At 46.7% G+C, this 16,651-nt stretch overlaps 1 protein-coding gene across 3 annotated transcripts; it reads left to right on the top strand.

The window, feature by feature from the left end:
• The first annotated feature begins 2,736 nt into the window (after nt 1-2,736).
• On the top strand, nt 2,737-11,915 carry DHPS (deoxyhypusine synthase). 3 transcript variants are annotated; one of them, XM_054973832.1, is made up of 10 exons: nt 2,737-2,895; nt 5,597-5,827; nt 7,722-7,886; nt 8,842-8,963; nt 9,167-9,263; nt 9,621-9,707; nt 9,833-9,938; nt 10,149-10,252; nt 10,984-11,109; nt 11,265-11,915. In XM_054973832.1, exons 2-10 carry the CDS (start codon nt 5,624-5,626, stop codon nt 11,358-11,360), a joined length of 1,107 nt encoding a protein of 368 aa, XP_054829807.1. In that variant the 5' UTR covers nt 2,737-2,895; nt 5,597-5,623; the 3' UTR covers nt 11,361-11,915. The 3 variants fall into 3 exon arrangements, with proteins under 3 accessions (XP_054829807.1, XP_054829808.1, XP_054829809.1); XM_054973833.1 differs by lacking the exon at nt 2,737-2,895 and adding an exon at nt 2,976-3,102; XM_054973834.1 differs by lacking the exon at nt 2,737-2,895 and adding an exon at nt 3,110-3,183.
• The last annotated feature ends 4,736 nt before the right edge of the window (nt 11,916-16,651 follow it).

The raw sequence follows: 16,651 nt of genomic DNA, 5'->3' as shown, positions 1-16,651 counted from the left end.
AGCCCTGGGGGAGCAATGGCGGGAGAGAAGCCCGCCACCCTCTGATCCATTCTGGAGCCAAGCCGCACCGATTTCGGAAGGGACAGGGTGACAGGGCGAGAGCGAAGTGCTCGCTGCCGCGTCAGCCCTGCCGGAGCCAGGTGTGCCACTCTGCAAAGATCTGGGGCTTTGCACGGCAGCAGCACTCCGCTCAGCCCTTGCACCACAGCGGTGCCCCTCTCAGCCCTTCCCACGGTGGCGCAGGAAGGGCAGCAAGGGCGGCGTGTCAGAAAGCCTCAGGGGAGCCATGGCAGGAGAGAAGCCTGCTGCCCTCTGACCCCTGCCAGAACCGTGCCGCGCTGCTTTCGGCAGGGACAGGACAAGGGCAAAGCACCCGCTGCCATGTCAGCCCTGCCGGAGCCGGGCACGCCACTCTGCAAAGACCCGGGGCCTTGCATGGCAGCGGTGCTCCTCTTGCGGCGTCTTGACCCGGGTTCAAGGAGAGCAGTGCACACGGTTCCTGGGGCCTCGCAGGGCAGCAGTTCTCCACTCTCCTTGGGCCCGAGGAAAGGCGGCGTGAGCGGAGTGCCACCACCCTGGAAGGCCTCTGGAGCCACGGCACTCCGCTCTCCGATCCAAACCCCCATTGTCTCCCTCCCTGCCTTTCCTTTCCACACCCCACCTGCCTCTGACCCCTCCCAAAAACCACATTGCCTCCCTACCTGCCTTTCCCCTCCACACCTCACCTGGCTCTCAGCCCTCCCCAAAACCCCATTGCCTCCCTAACTGCCATTACTCTCCCCACCCCCACCTGCCTCTGACCCCTTCCCAAACACCCATTTCCTCCCTCCATGCATTTCCTTTCCACACCCCACCTGCCTCTGACCCCTTCCCAAACACCCATTGCCTCCCTACCTGCCTTTCCTCTCCACACCCCAACTGACTCTCAGACCTCCCCAAAACCTCGTTGCCTCTCTACCTGTCATTCCTCTCCACACCCCTCCTGCCTCTCAGCCCTCCCCAAACCTCCATTGCCTCCATACCTGCCATCCCTCCCCAGACCCCTCCTGCTTCTCACCTCTCCCCAGACCCACCTTGCCCCCCACCTGCCAGCCCTTTCTAACCACAACTTCCCACCAGCCCTCTGCAGCCCCAGCTTTCTAGAGCCCATTGTATTTATTTGCACAACGGGCTTTGTTTCTAGTATAAAATAACAAAACTTCACCCCCTACCCACCACCCATTGAAAAGGCAATATAATGTTGATAACAAAAACTATTGAACTCAAATTAATAAGAAAGCAATTTTCATACCAAATGCTAAATCAAAAAACATGATATATGTACAGCCTCTGAGAGACCCTGTGGAAAGTGAACTCATTTGGGCCTGTTGAACAAAAGTGCAAAATCAAGGGCCTGTCTTTATTGGGAGCAAGAGAAAATGCCCCCCGCCCCGAACCTCAATACTGCTGGGTAGCACAAACTGCTAGTGACATATTAAACTGTTTTTTTTTTAAAGTTTGGATTGTTTCCCCCCTTCCCCACTTATACGGCTTGCAAGGAAATGGGGAAAAAACAATTTCTTGACTCTGGAATGCTTTCCATTTTGTTGCTCAGTTGTTTCTTACTGGAATTAGTTCCTTTATGAGGAGTAGGGCCTGAATGAGTTAACTTTTTTGTGCAGATTTTGATAGGTCAGTGGAGGTAATGTTGAGTTTATACAGTAAAGCTTGTCCTGATACGATAGAGTACCATACGACAAATATTTTCAAGTTTAAAGAAATAGCATTAGCAAGGACCCAAGACATAATTTATCACACCCACGGGCCGTCATTCCAGTCAGGGGCCTGTTATTCCAGTCCCAGAGCCCTTCTGGCACACCCAGGGTCCGTCATTCCAGCATAGAGCCTGTCATTCCAGTCCCAGAGCCGTTCTGTCACACCCAGGGCCAGTCATTCCAGTCAGGGGCCTGTCATTCCAGTCCCTGAGCCCTTCTGGCACACCCAGGGGCCGTCATTCCAGTCTGGGGCCTGTCATTCCAGTCCCAGAGCCCTTCTGGCACACCCAGGGGCCGTTATTCCAGTCAGGGGCCTGTCATTCCAGTCCCAGAGCCCTTCTGGCACACCCAGGGGCCATCATTCCAGCATGGGGCCTGTCAATCCAGTCCCAGAACAGGTTATCTGAGCCCAGACACTTTCCTTCAAAATCCATTCCACGTTTTCTTTGCACCTCTTTTTTTGCTCTAATGTGTTTGAATGGAGCCCATGCAAGCCAATGGGCATTCCAGTTTCCCATTATTTCCTATGGGCATTCAAGCCTCTCCCATTATTTCCAATGGGCAATCCTGTCATTCGTTTTAGTACATCCCGCTTTCCAGGCCACACCTGGAAATTGGCAAGACGTAGCAACTTGGTTAGATCAAAGTGCTTTTTAAAGCCATCATTGCGTTTATGGATTTTTGTTTTCACCATGCAACGACAACTCCTTGCAACTAACTCCAGGTACATAATCCTCCTAACACTTTTTCTCCAAGGGCGGTGTGAGGAAAGTACCGCCTCCTCCACTCATCCGGCCCCATCCCTCAGCTTTGCTCTCCTTGTAAAGATCCACTCCTCCAGGCCCGCCCTCTCCGAGCCATAAATACCTTTCTATCTTTCGATCTCTATGGTGCATCCCCTCCTTTTCCGCCCAAAGGAAGCCCAAACGCGACGCGCTTCCGCCAGAAGTTGCTCTTCCCTTAAAGGGCCAGGAGTGCCACAGCCAGTCTCTTCTTCGGCCTCCCGGCGGCGCCTTCCTCCGCCCTTTAACCCTTTAGAAACCGGCCTGATTCGAGCTCCTCATTTCTGCGCGCAGAGGCCCGGCCGACGCTTGCTTCTCCGCCGGGGGCTTCAGACCATTGGCTGCGTTTGCACTGTGAGGTAAGCCCCGGGCGCATCATCATCACATGGGGCGTGCATGCTGCGTTGCTCGCAGAGGCACATGCCTGCGCAGCCCCGGGGCGAAATGTGAAGGCAGGGGGCGCGCGGCCAGGATGCGCTCCCCCACTCCCCCCTTCTTCCCTGGAATCTTTGGAGCTGATTGGCACATTATGCCGAAGGACGGGGAGGAATGCTGCGGGATTGCAGGTGAAGGCGGAGGCATATAGGGTTTGGCATGCCTGTGCCGGGCACTGCTGCCTGAAAGCCCCCGGTGGGCTTTTTGACAAGGTGGGAGAGCAACAGCCTTGGTTTCGGGTGATGTCCTTGGGGTGGAAAGAGCGGCAGAAGTTGCGAGATACTGGGTGGGGGGCAGCAAAGCCTCGTCCGTGGTGGCTCCTAGTGAAAGAGTTAAGGTTGCCAACCTCCAGGTGAGGCCTAGCGATCTCCCCGAATTACAAATGATTTCTAGGCGACAGAGCCTAGTTCCTCCGGAGGAAATGGCAGCTTTAGTATTATACCCCACAAAGTTCCCTCCTCAGGCTCCGCCTCCCAGATATCCCAGTTTGAAGTAGAGCTCCCAAACTCCAGGTGGTGGTTGGAGATCTCCCAGAATTACAGTTGATCCCTAAGTGACAGAGATCAATTCCACTGGAGAAATAGGCTGCCTTGGAAGATAGATTTTATGACATCCTCCCCGAACCAGCCCTCCCCAGGCTCCACCCCCCAAATCTCCAGGAATTTCCCAACTAGGAGTTGGCAACCCTAAGAGTCCAGCTGCTCTTCCCTCTTCAGGAAGGTGACATGAGAAGGGAGGAAAATGAGAGAAGGATCTGGGAAGAGATGGTTCTTAACTGTTGTCATTTCTTTGGAAACGGACCGCTGTGCAACAGCTACGTTTTGCCATTTTCAAGACAGGTATATTTCTGTTTCTAAGAATATAAGAGTAGCCATGCTGGGTCAAGTCCATGGTGGGCCAGCTGGATCAGAATAGTTTTTTCAAAGGTGGCCACTGAGATGCCACAAAACATCTCCCTTCCTCAAATGCAAAACATGAGCCCTGTACACAAGCTGCAGTGGACACACAAGCCCAGTTCACAAGCGACAGGGAACATATTTGCAACCTGTATGGACATGTGTACATCTTTTTGTAAGAAAGATCCAACGTGCTTTCACTTTGCAAATGAAACCAGGTGTCAGTACTGGGATAAGTTTGGAGTTCAAGCCACATGGTGAGCTGCAGATATTGTTGAATGGGCTTTATTCATTATTGATGCTTTTGATGATCGTGTATATTCTTTATTTTTTATTGTAAGTTGCTTGGTGTGTTTCTTTTCAGAACAGCCGTATCTAAGTTTTCTGAAAAGCCCATTATGACCTCTGGTCCGTATGTGTGCAGGACCATCTTTCCCGGTGTGTGTCTGGGTACGCTCCGTTCCAGGGTGAAATGTGAAGGCAGGGGGAGGAAGCGCCCTTGGCGCTGCCAGGATGCACCCCGCCCCCCACCCTAGTCTGTCCGTCTGTCTGTTTGCAGGTTTTTTCGTTGGCTGCCCTGATATTATAGAATACCTTCCTGGAGGAAGTTAGAAAAATCTGTATCCTCCTTGCAGTTTATAGAGGATATACCCTTGTAAAAACAAAACTTTTTAGGAGAGCCTTTGACTCCTCAAGCTGATTATTCAGTGGGTGCCTTTGGACTCCTTTAGACTTTATCTTTCAGTGGGTCTCCTTTGGACTTTAGTTTTAGGATTTTCTGCTGGTTTTAATTCAATTGATTTTAGAATTGTCTTGTGCCGATTTATCATGGTTACCTGCTTTGGTCCCAGTTATCTGGAAGAAAAACAGGCTTACCGATGTTTTAAATAAAATAATGGGAGAGAGAGGTTGCGAAAGTAGAAGTTAACTCTCCAGACTAAACACGTAAGAGGAACTGCTGTTTTCAGATTTTGATACCATTGTGGCACCTCTGTCGGTGGGCAATCTGGGCTTTAACTATAGGAGAATGAGACTGCAAAGGAATGGCTGAGCCTACCCTTGGAATGCTTTGTATGCCTTCTTGGAAGAGGCAAGCAGAGCTGCTGTACTCAGTCAAGGGAGGGACATGGGGGTACGCTGGCATACGTTTATTCATTCATGCATTTTTTTATATCCCGCTCTCCCTGCAGAGCAGACTCAGAGCGGATTACATCAAAATGTCAATCAATCAATGGTACATCAAAATGTAAAAACAGGTAGTATAATAAAACCAGATTCAATTTATAAAATCCAGCGGCACTCCCCTTGTTTTTCCCTCACAAAACCCGTGGGTTGGATGGGGAACTGACAGATGTTATATAAACTAGGAGACAATGTACCTCCCCCCTGCCCCAGCAACTCGGAGGGTTCTTTCTCCTTTCCCCTTACATAATTTTGCAAAATTGGAAGGCGAGTGCTTTTTTGCAAAATTGGAAGGCGAGTGCTTTTCTAGTTACGGAGTGGAAAGAGCGTGGATAGGAGTGATTCTATTCTTCAGGAAGTCCTCAGGAAAAAAAAAGTTCTTCATTTCCAATAGCATGGAAATTGAGGGGAGATCAGTGCTGCTCCTTTTGGAAGGGTGGTGCCATAGAATTGTAGCAATCTGAGAAGGAATGATTGCCTGGTTGTCTTCTAAGGGAGGGAAGTTCTTGAGCTGGGAGTTTCCATGACAATGACCTCCTTCTTTTAGGCTGCCAGCCTCTCCAGCATCCATCTGATGGAGAATGTGGCACGTGGCCTTCCGGCTGGGGCGATGGCTGCCGTACTGAAGCCCAGTGAGGGACTACCTGAAGGAAGCGTGTCTGTACGTGGCTATGACTTTGACCATGGACTGGACTACCACGCTTTGCTCCAGTCTTACCTGACCACGGGCTTCCAGGCCACTAGCTTTGGGCAGGCTGTGAATGAGATTAACCGCATGGTGAGTAAGCAAGATAGTTCCTGGTTGGGGATTAGGGTAGAAGGGTAGACAGGAAAATGCCTGGGTTTTAGCCCCTGGCTTTTGAAGTGTTCGGGGATGCATGCCGTTACCATCTCACTGAGAAGGGTTCTTGTTTATTCTACTGATGTGAAGGGAAACCACACTGGCTTTAGGGAGGAGATTTGTGAATCGCTCAGTTTGATCGCTAACAGAGTGAAGCAAGTTGAACAAAGAAAATCTCTGTCTAAACTTGTTTGTGCACAGATGTCACTAGAGTGGCTGGTCATTCTCTTCAGCGTCACTGGAGCTAAGAACGGCGTGTCACGATTGTACTGTATGGACTGCTTTGCGTCTCGTTCTTTCTCACTCTAACCTGGGTCTCTGGTCACCCAATTCTTACAACTCAAAAGCCATCCCCTCGCCATCCTCCGAAATGAGCAATCATTTCTTCATTAATTTGTAAAACGCTGCCATGAGATGAAAATACCTGTCCTCTTGTCAGCATCCACTGATCACATGCTATCCCCCCATTCCCTATCTCAGCCCTCCTTGAATTATTCCAGAAGCTCAGAACTTTTTGTATCGATAGCAGGCGATTCTAAAAAGATGGAGTGTTAACTAGGTCTTAAAGAAGGTTCAGAGCACAATTTGTTATTTCTTAGTTCTACACAGATCAGTGGCTTACATGGATGCTGATTCCAGACAGCCTGCCTGCCGTATATGTTTGTTTATTTAGATATTAAATATTTAGATATTTATACCCCACTTTTCTCTCCAATGGGGATCCAAAGCAGCTTACAGCATCATTCTCCTACTACTTCAGGAGTCAATTAGGCTGAATGAGACTGGCTGCCCCAGGGTCACCCGGTGAACTTCCATTGCACAGTGGGGGTTCGAAACATACACCCCTTAATTTCACATCTTTAGCCAACTTGAACCTCTGTTGTCTGGCTAAGTCTGTGTCCCTACACCTTTTTCAATTGAGAGGTCTCCTTCAGTCCCCCTTCTGTGCCAGTATCTCACACTCCTGTTGTTACAAGCATATGTGTGCATAAGGCTGGTCACACAATCCATTGCTTGATCATTGCTACATCAGCACCGCCTACTTCCTTTTCCACTATACCATATCTGACAATAGTCCACAGCCCCATCTATCTCTACGTTTTAGTGCTGAGCGCCCTTTAATTTCTGAGCAGCAGCAGTGTTCATAAACCTTCCACTAGAAGTGTGTAGTGGAGTTGACCGCTAGGTCGAGATTTTGCTTGTTTATTATGGGATTGGATTACTTTTCCTTTGAAGAAAGAATAAAGAATCTGGGATCGTGCAGTCTAGAAAAAAGATGGCTACTAAGAGATGTGATAGAGAGTGGTAAAATTATGTGTGGTGATGAGAAAGTAGATACAGAGAACTTTTCCTCCCTCTCCTGAGATACTAGAACTCAAGGGCAACAATTGGAGTTGATAGACAGTAGATTCAGGACAGAAAATGAGATGCTTTTTACTCGGCAAGTAATTAAATTGTAGAATTTGTTGTCAGTGGATGTAGTGATGGTCCAAGTGGGCTTTAAGATTGATGCCAGGTAGGTCCATCTGTGGCTACTAGCCTTTGTGAATAATGGGAAACTCTCCATCCAGAGGCCGTAAACCTCTGAATACCAACGGTAAGAGACAACATCAGGGGAAGGCCCTATATGCCCTGTTTCCTGGCCTTGAAAGGGAAATGGCGGGCAACCCTCTGAAAAAAGAAACTGGACTGGACAGACCGCTTGTCTGATCAAGCAGGGCATCTTTTACGTACTTCTGGTGTCGAGAGTATTTAGGATGTTAACCTCTATGTATCCCTGCTCCCCATCTTTTGTGAGGCTTTATTCACGTCGTTTTCCTCTCCACTGTAGATAGAAGCAAAGCTGACTCCCCTGGGGGACGAGGAAGGGAACCATGTTGACCTGAATCCCTGTTCACGTCACCTAACTGGCTGTACCATCTTCCTGGGCTTCACCTCCAACCTCATCAGCTCAGGTATCCGTGAGGCCATTCGCTACCTGGTGCAACATAAGATGGTATGACCCAGTCGTCAGAGATGTTTACTTGTTTGGCATTAAGGAAAAATATTGTTTGGGAGTTGAGTGGGTGAGAAAGGTGTAGGAAGGAGTTGTGTGAGCGGGGATTCCCTTTTTTTATAGTAAATTTTATTAAAGAGAATGTTTCCATATTAATAAAAAGATAACAAAGAAAAAGAAAAGAGAGAAAATTTAAAAAATAGGAATAGTTATCAATTTTCTCTGTGAAAAGATATATCAATATTACACAACTAGCACCAGAGCCTGTTGTGACAAAATACAACGGGCTCTAGATGTGGGGCTGCACGCTGGCCACCTTACTGCAGCGGGCCACTGCACTGCACCAGGGCGCCACACCACCACAAGCCACCGCCTCTGTGGCCTCTCAGAGGTCTGGCGCAGGTGCACCTCCAGGTCCCTTCATGCTGCTACGTTGGGTCTTTCCATCATTGGGCGAAGACTTCCCGGGTCTCTGGAAGCCCCAAAGTGGTGGGAAGGCAAACCATATTGCCCCCGATTCCTTTCTTATCCCTGAGTACTGTGCCTGCGCAGGAATAAAAAGTGAGTCATCAGCAACACAGCTTGCCTTTTATATAGTAGGATATACCCTAACTTCAAATTTACCCTTAGCATCAATATTATATCTTAACTCCAAGTTAATCCTGGATGACTATATAACCTTTGTGAAGGGGAGAGATTCCTGTGTGCTCCACAGCCATATTTTCCTAGCATATTTGACAGGAATGGAGTGGGAGAGCATTTCATGTGATCTTCTAATGAACGAAGAAGAGCAGGAGAGAAGTTTTTGAAAAAGAGGCACATTGTGTCCAGTTGTTTCATAGTTGCCCACTAACACTGCCTGATGAGAGGTGGATAATTTAACTGTTTACAAGACTCCAATCTAGGGAATACTCAAGGCCTAGTCCTACAACTGGTGTTCTTTTGGCTTCTTCAGGTGGATGTTCTGGTAACCACAGCAGGTGGAGTTGAAGAAGACCTGATCAAATGCTTGGCCCCCACCTATATTGGGGACTTCAGCTTGCGTGGGAAGGAGCTCCGGCAGAACGGGATTAACAGGTAGTGTTGGTGGCCTAGTCAAAGGCAGGAGCTTCCATGCGGTACGAGAGATGGATCGTTCCCAAATTGTATCCTGTTTCCACGATCCCCCCTGTCCCTTGTTGTGCTGTGGGAGGAGAACTGGCTGTATGTGTGAAAGTGGCAGAAGTAAGGGGGCCCAGTCCCTTGACTTGGGTCCCCAACTATGTCCTCCCTTCCCCCAGAATTGGGAATCTGCTGGTGCCCAATGACAACTACTGCAAGTTTGAAGACTGGCTGATGCCAATCCTGGACCAGATGGTGACAGAGCAGGACACAGAGGTAAGAGTTGTAAAGATAGCAGAGGAAGATGGCCTGATAACATTTTGCTAGAGTGTGTTTGCAAAAGGCGCCAGAGAGTTGTGGGTCTTGAGGTTCTGTCTTGGGAACGGTGAAGGAAGCAGCATAAAATTGAGAGAGAGAAGGTGTTGGAGCTGGGTACAACTCTTAACAAGTTTCTTTACTTGTATCTCAACTTTTTCCTTTTTGTAGCTTGGGACTTTTTTGGTTAATGAATGTTTCTCCTTTTTAAAATATGCCGTGTTGACCACAGCGGCCTATGGACACATTCAGCTTTTTTTAATGGCCTGCAGAAATAACAACATTGTCTAATCTGATGTTGCCTTCCCTGTCTTTCAGGGTGTGAAGTGGACACCATCAAAGCTCATTGCCCGGCTTGGCAAGGAAATCAACAATCCTGAATCGGTCTATTACTGGGCACAAAAGGTAGGCCGAGGAAGGCTTCTGCCTTTAGCACTCAATGCCCTGGGCAGAACGCCTTTTCTTTGTGACTTTATGATGGGCTGTTTTGGTATGTGTATTATTTTTTGTATTTTTGTATTCCCCTTCAGAACAGCATTCCTGTCCTCAGTCCTGCGCTGACCGACGGCTCCCTGGGGGACATGATTTTCTTCCACTCCTATAAGAAGCCAGGCCTCGTACTGGACATTGTGGAAGGCGAGTCATATTTCTGCACCATCTGGGAAGCGCACTCTGGTTTTCTCACTATAAGCTTGGCGGAGGCTTCTCGCTTTGACCGAGGCACCTTTCTGCAGTAGCTAATGAGGAGGAGGGTGTGCCGAGAACCACAAATTGGGTTTACTGCTCAAAGGGGTGCTCGGTTTGCCATACTTCTCTCCCTAATCGTTGTGTCCATCCCTCTTGTAGATCTGAGGCTCATCAACACCCAGGCCATCTTTGCCCGGAAGACAGGAATGATCATCTTGGGTGGAGGCCTCGTCAAGCACCACATTGCCAATGCCAACCTGATGGTGAGGGAGGTTGCTGCTCAGTTGGCCAGACCACACAAGAGAGGAAGGCAGTGGCTGTGTGGGGAGGGAGAGATTACAGTGGATGTTGGGTCATCGAATCCTAGAGTTGGAAGGGACCTTGTAGGCCACCTGTCCAAGCCCTGCTCAATGCAGGAAATACAAATCCTGCCATTCTGTGCTTGAAGACCTCCAGAGAGGGAAAGCCCACTTCTCTCCCTAGGGAACTGCTTCCGTTAGTGCAGTAAAGTTCTTGTGATAGAAAGTGCTTATGTATCCGTAGCATGGCAATAAGTGCATCTTCTCTAAGTGTATCCAGTAACTGAACCTTTACCAGTTCACCACAAGGGACAAACCAGGAAGTGTCCTGTCTAAAGTACTGGAAGAAAGCCTGTAGTTCAGTGGTTGGACCCATTCTGTGTACTAAACTTAGTCTCACCTTATCTCCAAAATGTACAACCCTGTGGAATTAGCTTAGCCCATGGTTAGTGAGTTTCTTGAAATTTGGACCTTGATCTAGAAGGCTCTCGTGTAACATGGCTGAGGCATTGGAGAGCAGAAAATCTACCAGAGCAGAGAATTTTGGAGCAAAGAATCTCGGTATAAGATAGTCTTGTGTAGCTCTGAACACGTACATGAGAGTAATTATATGTATGTTGTACTGAGAAAGCAGTTTTCAGGGAGCCGATTCTGCTCCCTATGGCTGATGTGACTCATTCTTTCAACTCCCCCAGAGAAATGGAGCTGACTTTTCAGTATATATCAACACGGCACAAGAGTTTGATGGCTCAGATTCCGGGGCGCGGCCTGATGAGGCAGTATCCTGGGGGAAAATACGTATGGATGCAAAACCTGTCAAGGTGTGTATGGGCCATGGAGAGAGGAAGTTGATGGTGGAACTAGAAGGGGTTGCATTTCTCCTAGAGTGTACTGTCGATGAGTTTAGCAGGGTATATTTTTAAAATAATTGGGAGGAAGCATTCAGCCCGTGTTTATGTTGGTCTTCTGCTGACAGGTTTATGCCGATGCTTCCCTGGTGTTCCCGCTGCTGGTTGCAGAGACTTTTGCCCAGAAATCCAATGCCTTTGCTCCAGAAAAGCAAAACGACTAAACCGGAGGCTTCTTGGATGTCCGGATCCATCTGTACCTGCCCAACCCGTACGCACTACCCCGTAGTTGCTGGTGCTTGCACAGAAACCATGTGGATGACGGCAAAAGAACTGTTAACTGCTATAAGATCTTGATCCTTCTCCATCCACCATGAATAAGGGCTGCGCCCTAGTCTCTTGTTCTGAAAGCAGATCTCTTCTCCCCCTTCTAGTCCACGTTTGGTCTAATGAGTTTGTCAGGAGGACAATTTCTTTCCGCTTTCTCCTTCTGGGTCTTCTTCATCTGAAAACAGCATTTGGGAGCAAAGACTGTTTGGGTTGTTTCGAGAGCTTGCTTCTTCTGTGAAACTGAGATGGTCTCAGGATTCTAGAGTGGCTTTGTCCCTTATACTTGGCTTTGGCTTGCAGAAAAGTTTTGAGTGGCCTAAGTCATCTTTGTCCGTCCGTTGTCTGCCCTTCCCTTCCTTGTTTAAACTCTTAGATTTCCCCATTGGTCCCCTCTTACTTATTTATTGGTGTATTTTGTTTGGAACTGCCTGACAACTCCAGCTTTCTAATAAAACACATTGGTCTTGAAACGTTGCGTGTTTCTGTGTTCTCCTTAAGCAGTTGTCGTGTTCTGCTCGCTCACTACATTACTTATCGATGTATCTCGCTCTGGTTATGTGTGTGGGGGGAGCTTGCTGAGAGTAGCAGGGTTGTGAGTCACTAAGTAGGTCTACTTGGCAACCCATTTCCATTTTATTCTTTGGGATTTACTTTCAGGAAAATTATTTAGGATTGCAGCCTGCATATGAAGTTGGTGGATTTGTCTCCGTCTCTAGGGTCCTTGCTGGATTGAACCGGATAATTGGACCTTCCTCCTATTGAATAAAATTCACCTAACGCTAGACTGTGAAGTATCATTGAGAGAGATGGAACTGTGTTACATTTGAAGTTTAGTCTCAAAGCAGATATGAAGTGAGGCATTATAGCAAATTAGCTTTGTGAGGGTCTATTGGGCCTGGTAGACGGATGGTCTGAGTCAGTATAAGGCGCCTTCATGCATTGATATATTATGGACCGAAATGTGTTGTTACTCAAAACCGTAATGAAATATTACTTTATATAAGAGGTGTAGCCTTATAAATAATTTTCTTGGTTGTGTATTTGAACTGCTGGCAAAAATTACAGGTACAGCCAAATACATAATCAGAGTATGGCCTTTTTCTGTCAACCCCGCGTTGCATCCAGTAGGATACATGCATGGATGTGCGTTGAGGTGCCTCTTCCATCAAAAGCATCCTACTGGGATTTGGACGCAGATCTAACTCACCCAGAAGTCCTTTTAACTCAGGGCCAAGCTACACATGACGAATGACACTTGAACGGCAAGTGGATTGAGTGGAGGGCAAGTGAACAGGGAGAAGTACACTTGCCATTCAAGTGTTGTTCGTCATGTGTAGCTTGGCCCTAAGAAGAGGGCATTTTCCATTTTCAGAATATCCAGGATTCTTTGGAAAGGGGGAAGTTGGCCAGGCCTGAAGGTGCGTGATGTTCTCTGAGCCCATTGCTTCCTTCTCTGCCCACAAGCAGCTCCCTTAGCTTAACTCCAGACTACCGTGAGCTTGGGCATGCATGCTTGTCTCTGCTCCTCTCTCTGTTGGCAACTTCAGGGCAGTCAGAATGTGCAACATTCGGCCCCTGAAGTTGGGAAGCCAACCTTTTAAAAGCAGGATTTCCCTGCAGTTTCCAGGGTCCCTCCTGTGTGTAGGCACCCACCCCATCCTTGCTCTTTCCCCCATTAAAATGCTCACCATGTGCACACATGAGACATTCCATCAGAAGATGCAGCATGTACAGATGAAGCTGCCTTATACTGAATCAGACTCTATCAAAGTCAATACAGTCTACTCAGACTGGTAGCGGCTCTCAGGCAGAGGCCTTTCACCTCATCTCCTATCTGGTCCCTTTCACTAGCAAGGCTGGGGGTCAAACCTGGACCACCTGCATGCCGAGCAGATGCTCTACCCCTCAGCCATAGCCATTGTATATGTAGAGGTTATTTGTGCCGGACTTCAATTTGGTAATTTGTTTTTTAAAAAAAAATTACCCCATCATTTAAAGTAGGTTGCATATTTATACGCTTCCTTGTTAATATGTTGCTCATTTGCTCCTGGTTGCTTCTTGCGCAAAAACAAAGTTAATTGATATATTTACTTTGTTTGGTTCCAAGCCAGCTCTTTGTCCTGAAAGGTGTAGTTACATTGACTTTATTTATTAAAATATTTATTCACTGCCATTCCTTACCCCAGTAATCCCCATTGTTGTTGCCCATGGGCACCACTGTGCCTGCCAATTGGTTTCCTGGTGCCTATTTGCTTCTTCAACAAAACATCTCTTCCCCAAAGCAAAGAGCCACTTCTGCCCCCCTGCCCCACCTCACAGGAGCCAGGAGATGCTTCAGAAAAACCCAGAAGGCATCACCTTTGTTTTCAGAGAACACTCATTAAGAAACAGTTGCCTCCATCGTAGGAGGATGCTTGGTTTGCAACTTCCCATCATGCTATAATTGGGCCCAGTTTCCTATGGCAACTATTATGTGATTGCCCACTGCAGCAACCCTTATCCCTCCATAAAATTGCAGAAGTGGTCACAGGCTCAACAAAATTGGTGACCTCTGCCCTTCATAGCCCCGAGCTGGATTAGAAAAGAATGCTCAAAAGTGTGTGTAATACAGACAACAATAAACATAAAACCATGACCCACATAGTCCTGACAACAGCAGTCCACATCCATATTCAACAGCAGTAGCAGCATATTCAACAGCAGCACTTTCTGTCGACCATACATACAAATCTGTTTTGTCCATTAGCAATTCATGAAAGATCTAGCAATAGATTTCAACATGAAAGCTATAGATATTGCTTCTTTCTGCACCTTTGCAAGGGATCTTTTCCCAAGCCTCATTTAGTTTTCCTGCTTCTAATCTCTTCTATCAGTGCTGCCTATTTTCATGGGTGGGGGAAAAAAAACACCCTACGCTGGAGAGGGACTTAAAGGTAACCAACATTAGAGATGGCACGCTGTTGGATAAAAACAGTGTTTGTATATGTAACATTTGGGTTGTTATGAGAGAGACATACATAATGTATTGCAAGACAAGGAAATTATTTTATATCCGTCATTAACCTATGTACCAAGACTTCACTATAGTCATGTACTTTTATCTTCCCTGAGGTATTTAGAAAAGTTAGCTATTAGAATGGAGGCATGATGTATTTGTAAGCAACCACCATAAGGGAAAAGCTATGTGCTTTGTGAGAGAATAATAGTCCATGTATTGAATTATTAGGTGATCCTTAAACTGCCCCTGAGGAAGTCCATAGATGAAACATCGAGATCGACAGCCTGCCCCGTTGTTGGGCCGAGGGGTCACGCCTGTTTGGGCACCCCGGCTGTACGGCATCACCTGTAATATAAAAAGCACAAAGATATTTCATTCCATAGCATTGGTTTCTGTGGATACATACCTTTTTGGATGGATTTTCAATCATTGCATCTCAAGCCACGCCTACAAAGGAAAAAGAAAAAAAATATTAAAGAGAAAAAGTTGGGACAGTTCTAAATGCCAGTGAAGAGAATTGTGTTTGGCAGTTTACGTAGGTTATATCCCATGTATTTTGTATGTCTTAGATCTATAGGAATAGTCTGTATTTATAGGCAATATTTATACGCTTGGAATTTATTTATTTATTAGCGTGCTTGTCACTTTAAGATTCTTGAACTTAATTATAATTAAAATTCATAAAATAGTCTTCTAACTTGAGTTAGAAGACTATTCTCCAGTTGTGGTTTTCCACTCATTGAGATAGATTATATGCGGAGGAGTCTCCTTTTTTGTCTTGCTCTTTGTATTGTAAATAAAAGCACGTGCCTTTTTCTTAGCTCCCATTCCTAGCCCTGTAGGGATGAATAGCAATTTGTTGCACACTTTTTCTCTCTCTAATTTTGGTGCTAGGCCTCTTGCAGTGCCAGTCCCTTCCATTTTAATTACTCATGCTGTGCCTATATGGAGCTACAATTGTTTGAATGGTTAGCAATTTTAAGAAAAGATGAGGAGCCTACCCTTTAATCAGAAATAGTGTTGCAACCTTTAACTTTCATGGGGCCATCCATTGCAGATTTTTAATTTTACTGCTTTCTCGTTTTGAAACCAAACCAGAATATGGATGGCAAAACCGGTTGCCGTTTCTCCCCCCCCCCCCCCCTGTCTTTTAATAGAAAGAAATATTTGCTTAAGGCTTAACTTGAGTCAAAGCTCAGAATGTTTTCAATGTTGCAGCTCAGCCATAGATTGTTCAGGGGAAAAAATATGAAAAAGCAAAATGTACCAGTGGATTTTATGTAAACATACATGTCACGAATCACCATACAGTAGTACCAATAGACATAGATCGGATTATCGTCTGTGTTCCAAGTACATACCCAGTGATACCAAAGGTATAATCCATGCAAACCTCATTTTTTCACACCTTCAACATCATAATGAGATTATGGATGAAGAGCTGTTTCCCCTGCTGCAGGGAGCTGTGTGTTGCAGGTGTCACATGTATTGTCTAGTTCGACTTCCAAAGGAGAGCCCCAGTCACTTTCCAGGCATCAGCTGTGGAGTCATTGCTTTACTATGTGCGCAGGCTAAGATGTCAGACTCTAGAGTTCTAGACAAGAGGAAGCATGCCCTTTACAAAGGAAACAGGATTTGTACGTGTTCAGTGGCCCTTGCTCTTTAGGTTCTTTGAGAAGACTTCTTTATTGCTGAAGGAGCTCACCATAGCCTGGAAGCCCTCAGCTCCAGGTGCTAGATTTTTTTGTACATAAAAGGCTACATGAACAAACTTCAAGTCCAGTAGCACCTCAGAGACCAATGAAATTTTTCACGGTATAAGCTTTTTTGAGTCAGACACCACAGGTTACATGTGACAGGTAAGCACTGAGTGAGAAAGCCACTGAATCCCATGATATTTAAAGGATGGCTGTTCGATTATTAGTGCAATTTTTCTTTGGTAAAATTACAGCTCTCCTGAGTACCATGATCCACCCTTTGGACCAGTGCTGCGCAAGGCAGGGATAGGTAACCCCCACAACATACATACCAACAGCGGCACACCGGCCCATTTTGTTTGGCACTCTGGAGCAGATCTCTATTCAAACAACCAAAGGACTGGCAATCCTGCTGGGTTCATTGAAAGGAGGGGAGACAACAAGTACTTCTAATACCTGTTAGTTCCTTCTGCAAGTCCAAAGCAAATCC

The sequence above is a fragment of the Eublepharis macularius genome, chromosome 3 (genome assembly GCF_028583425.1).
Source record: "Eublepharis macularius isolate TG4126 chromosome 3, MPM_Emac_v1.0, whole genome shotgun sequence".
Classification (NCBI taxonomy): Eukaryota; Metazoa; Chordata; class Lepidosauria; order Squamata; family Eublepharidae; genus Eublepharis; species Eublepharis macularius.
Note: the sequence above shows the minus strand (reverse complement) of the source record. Positions and strands in the feature narration are given on the sequence as shown.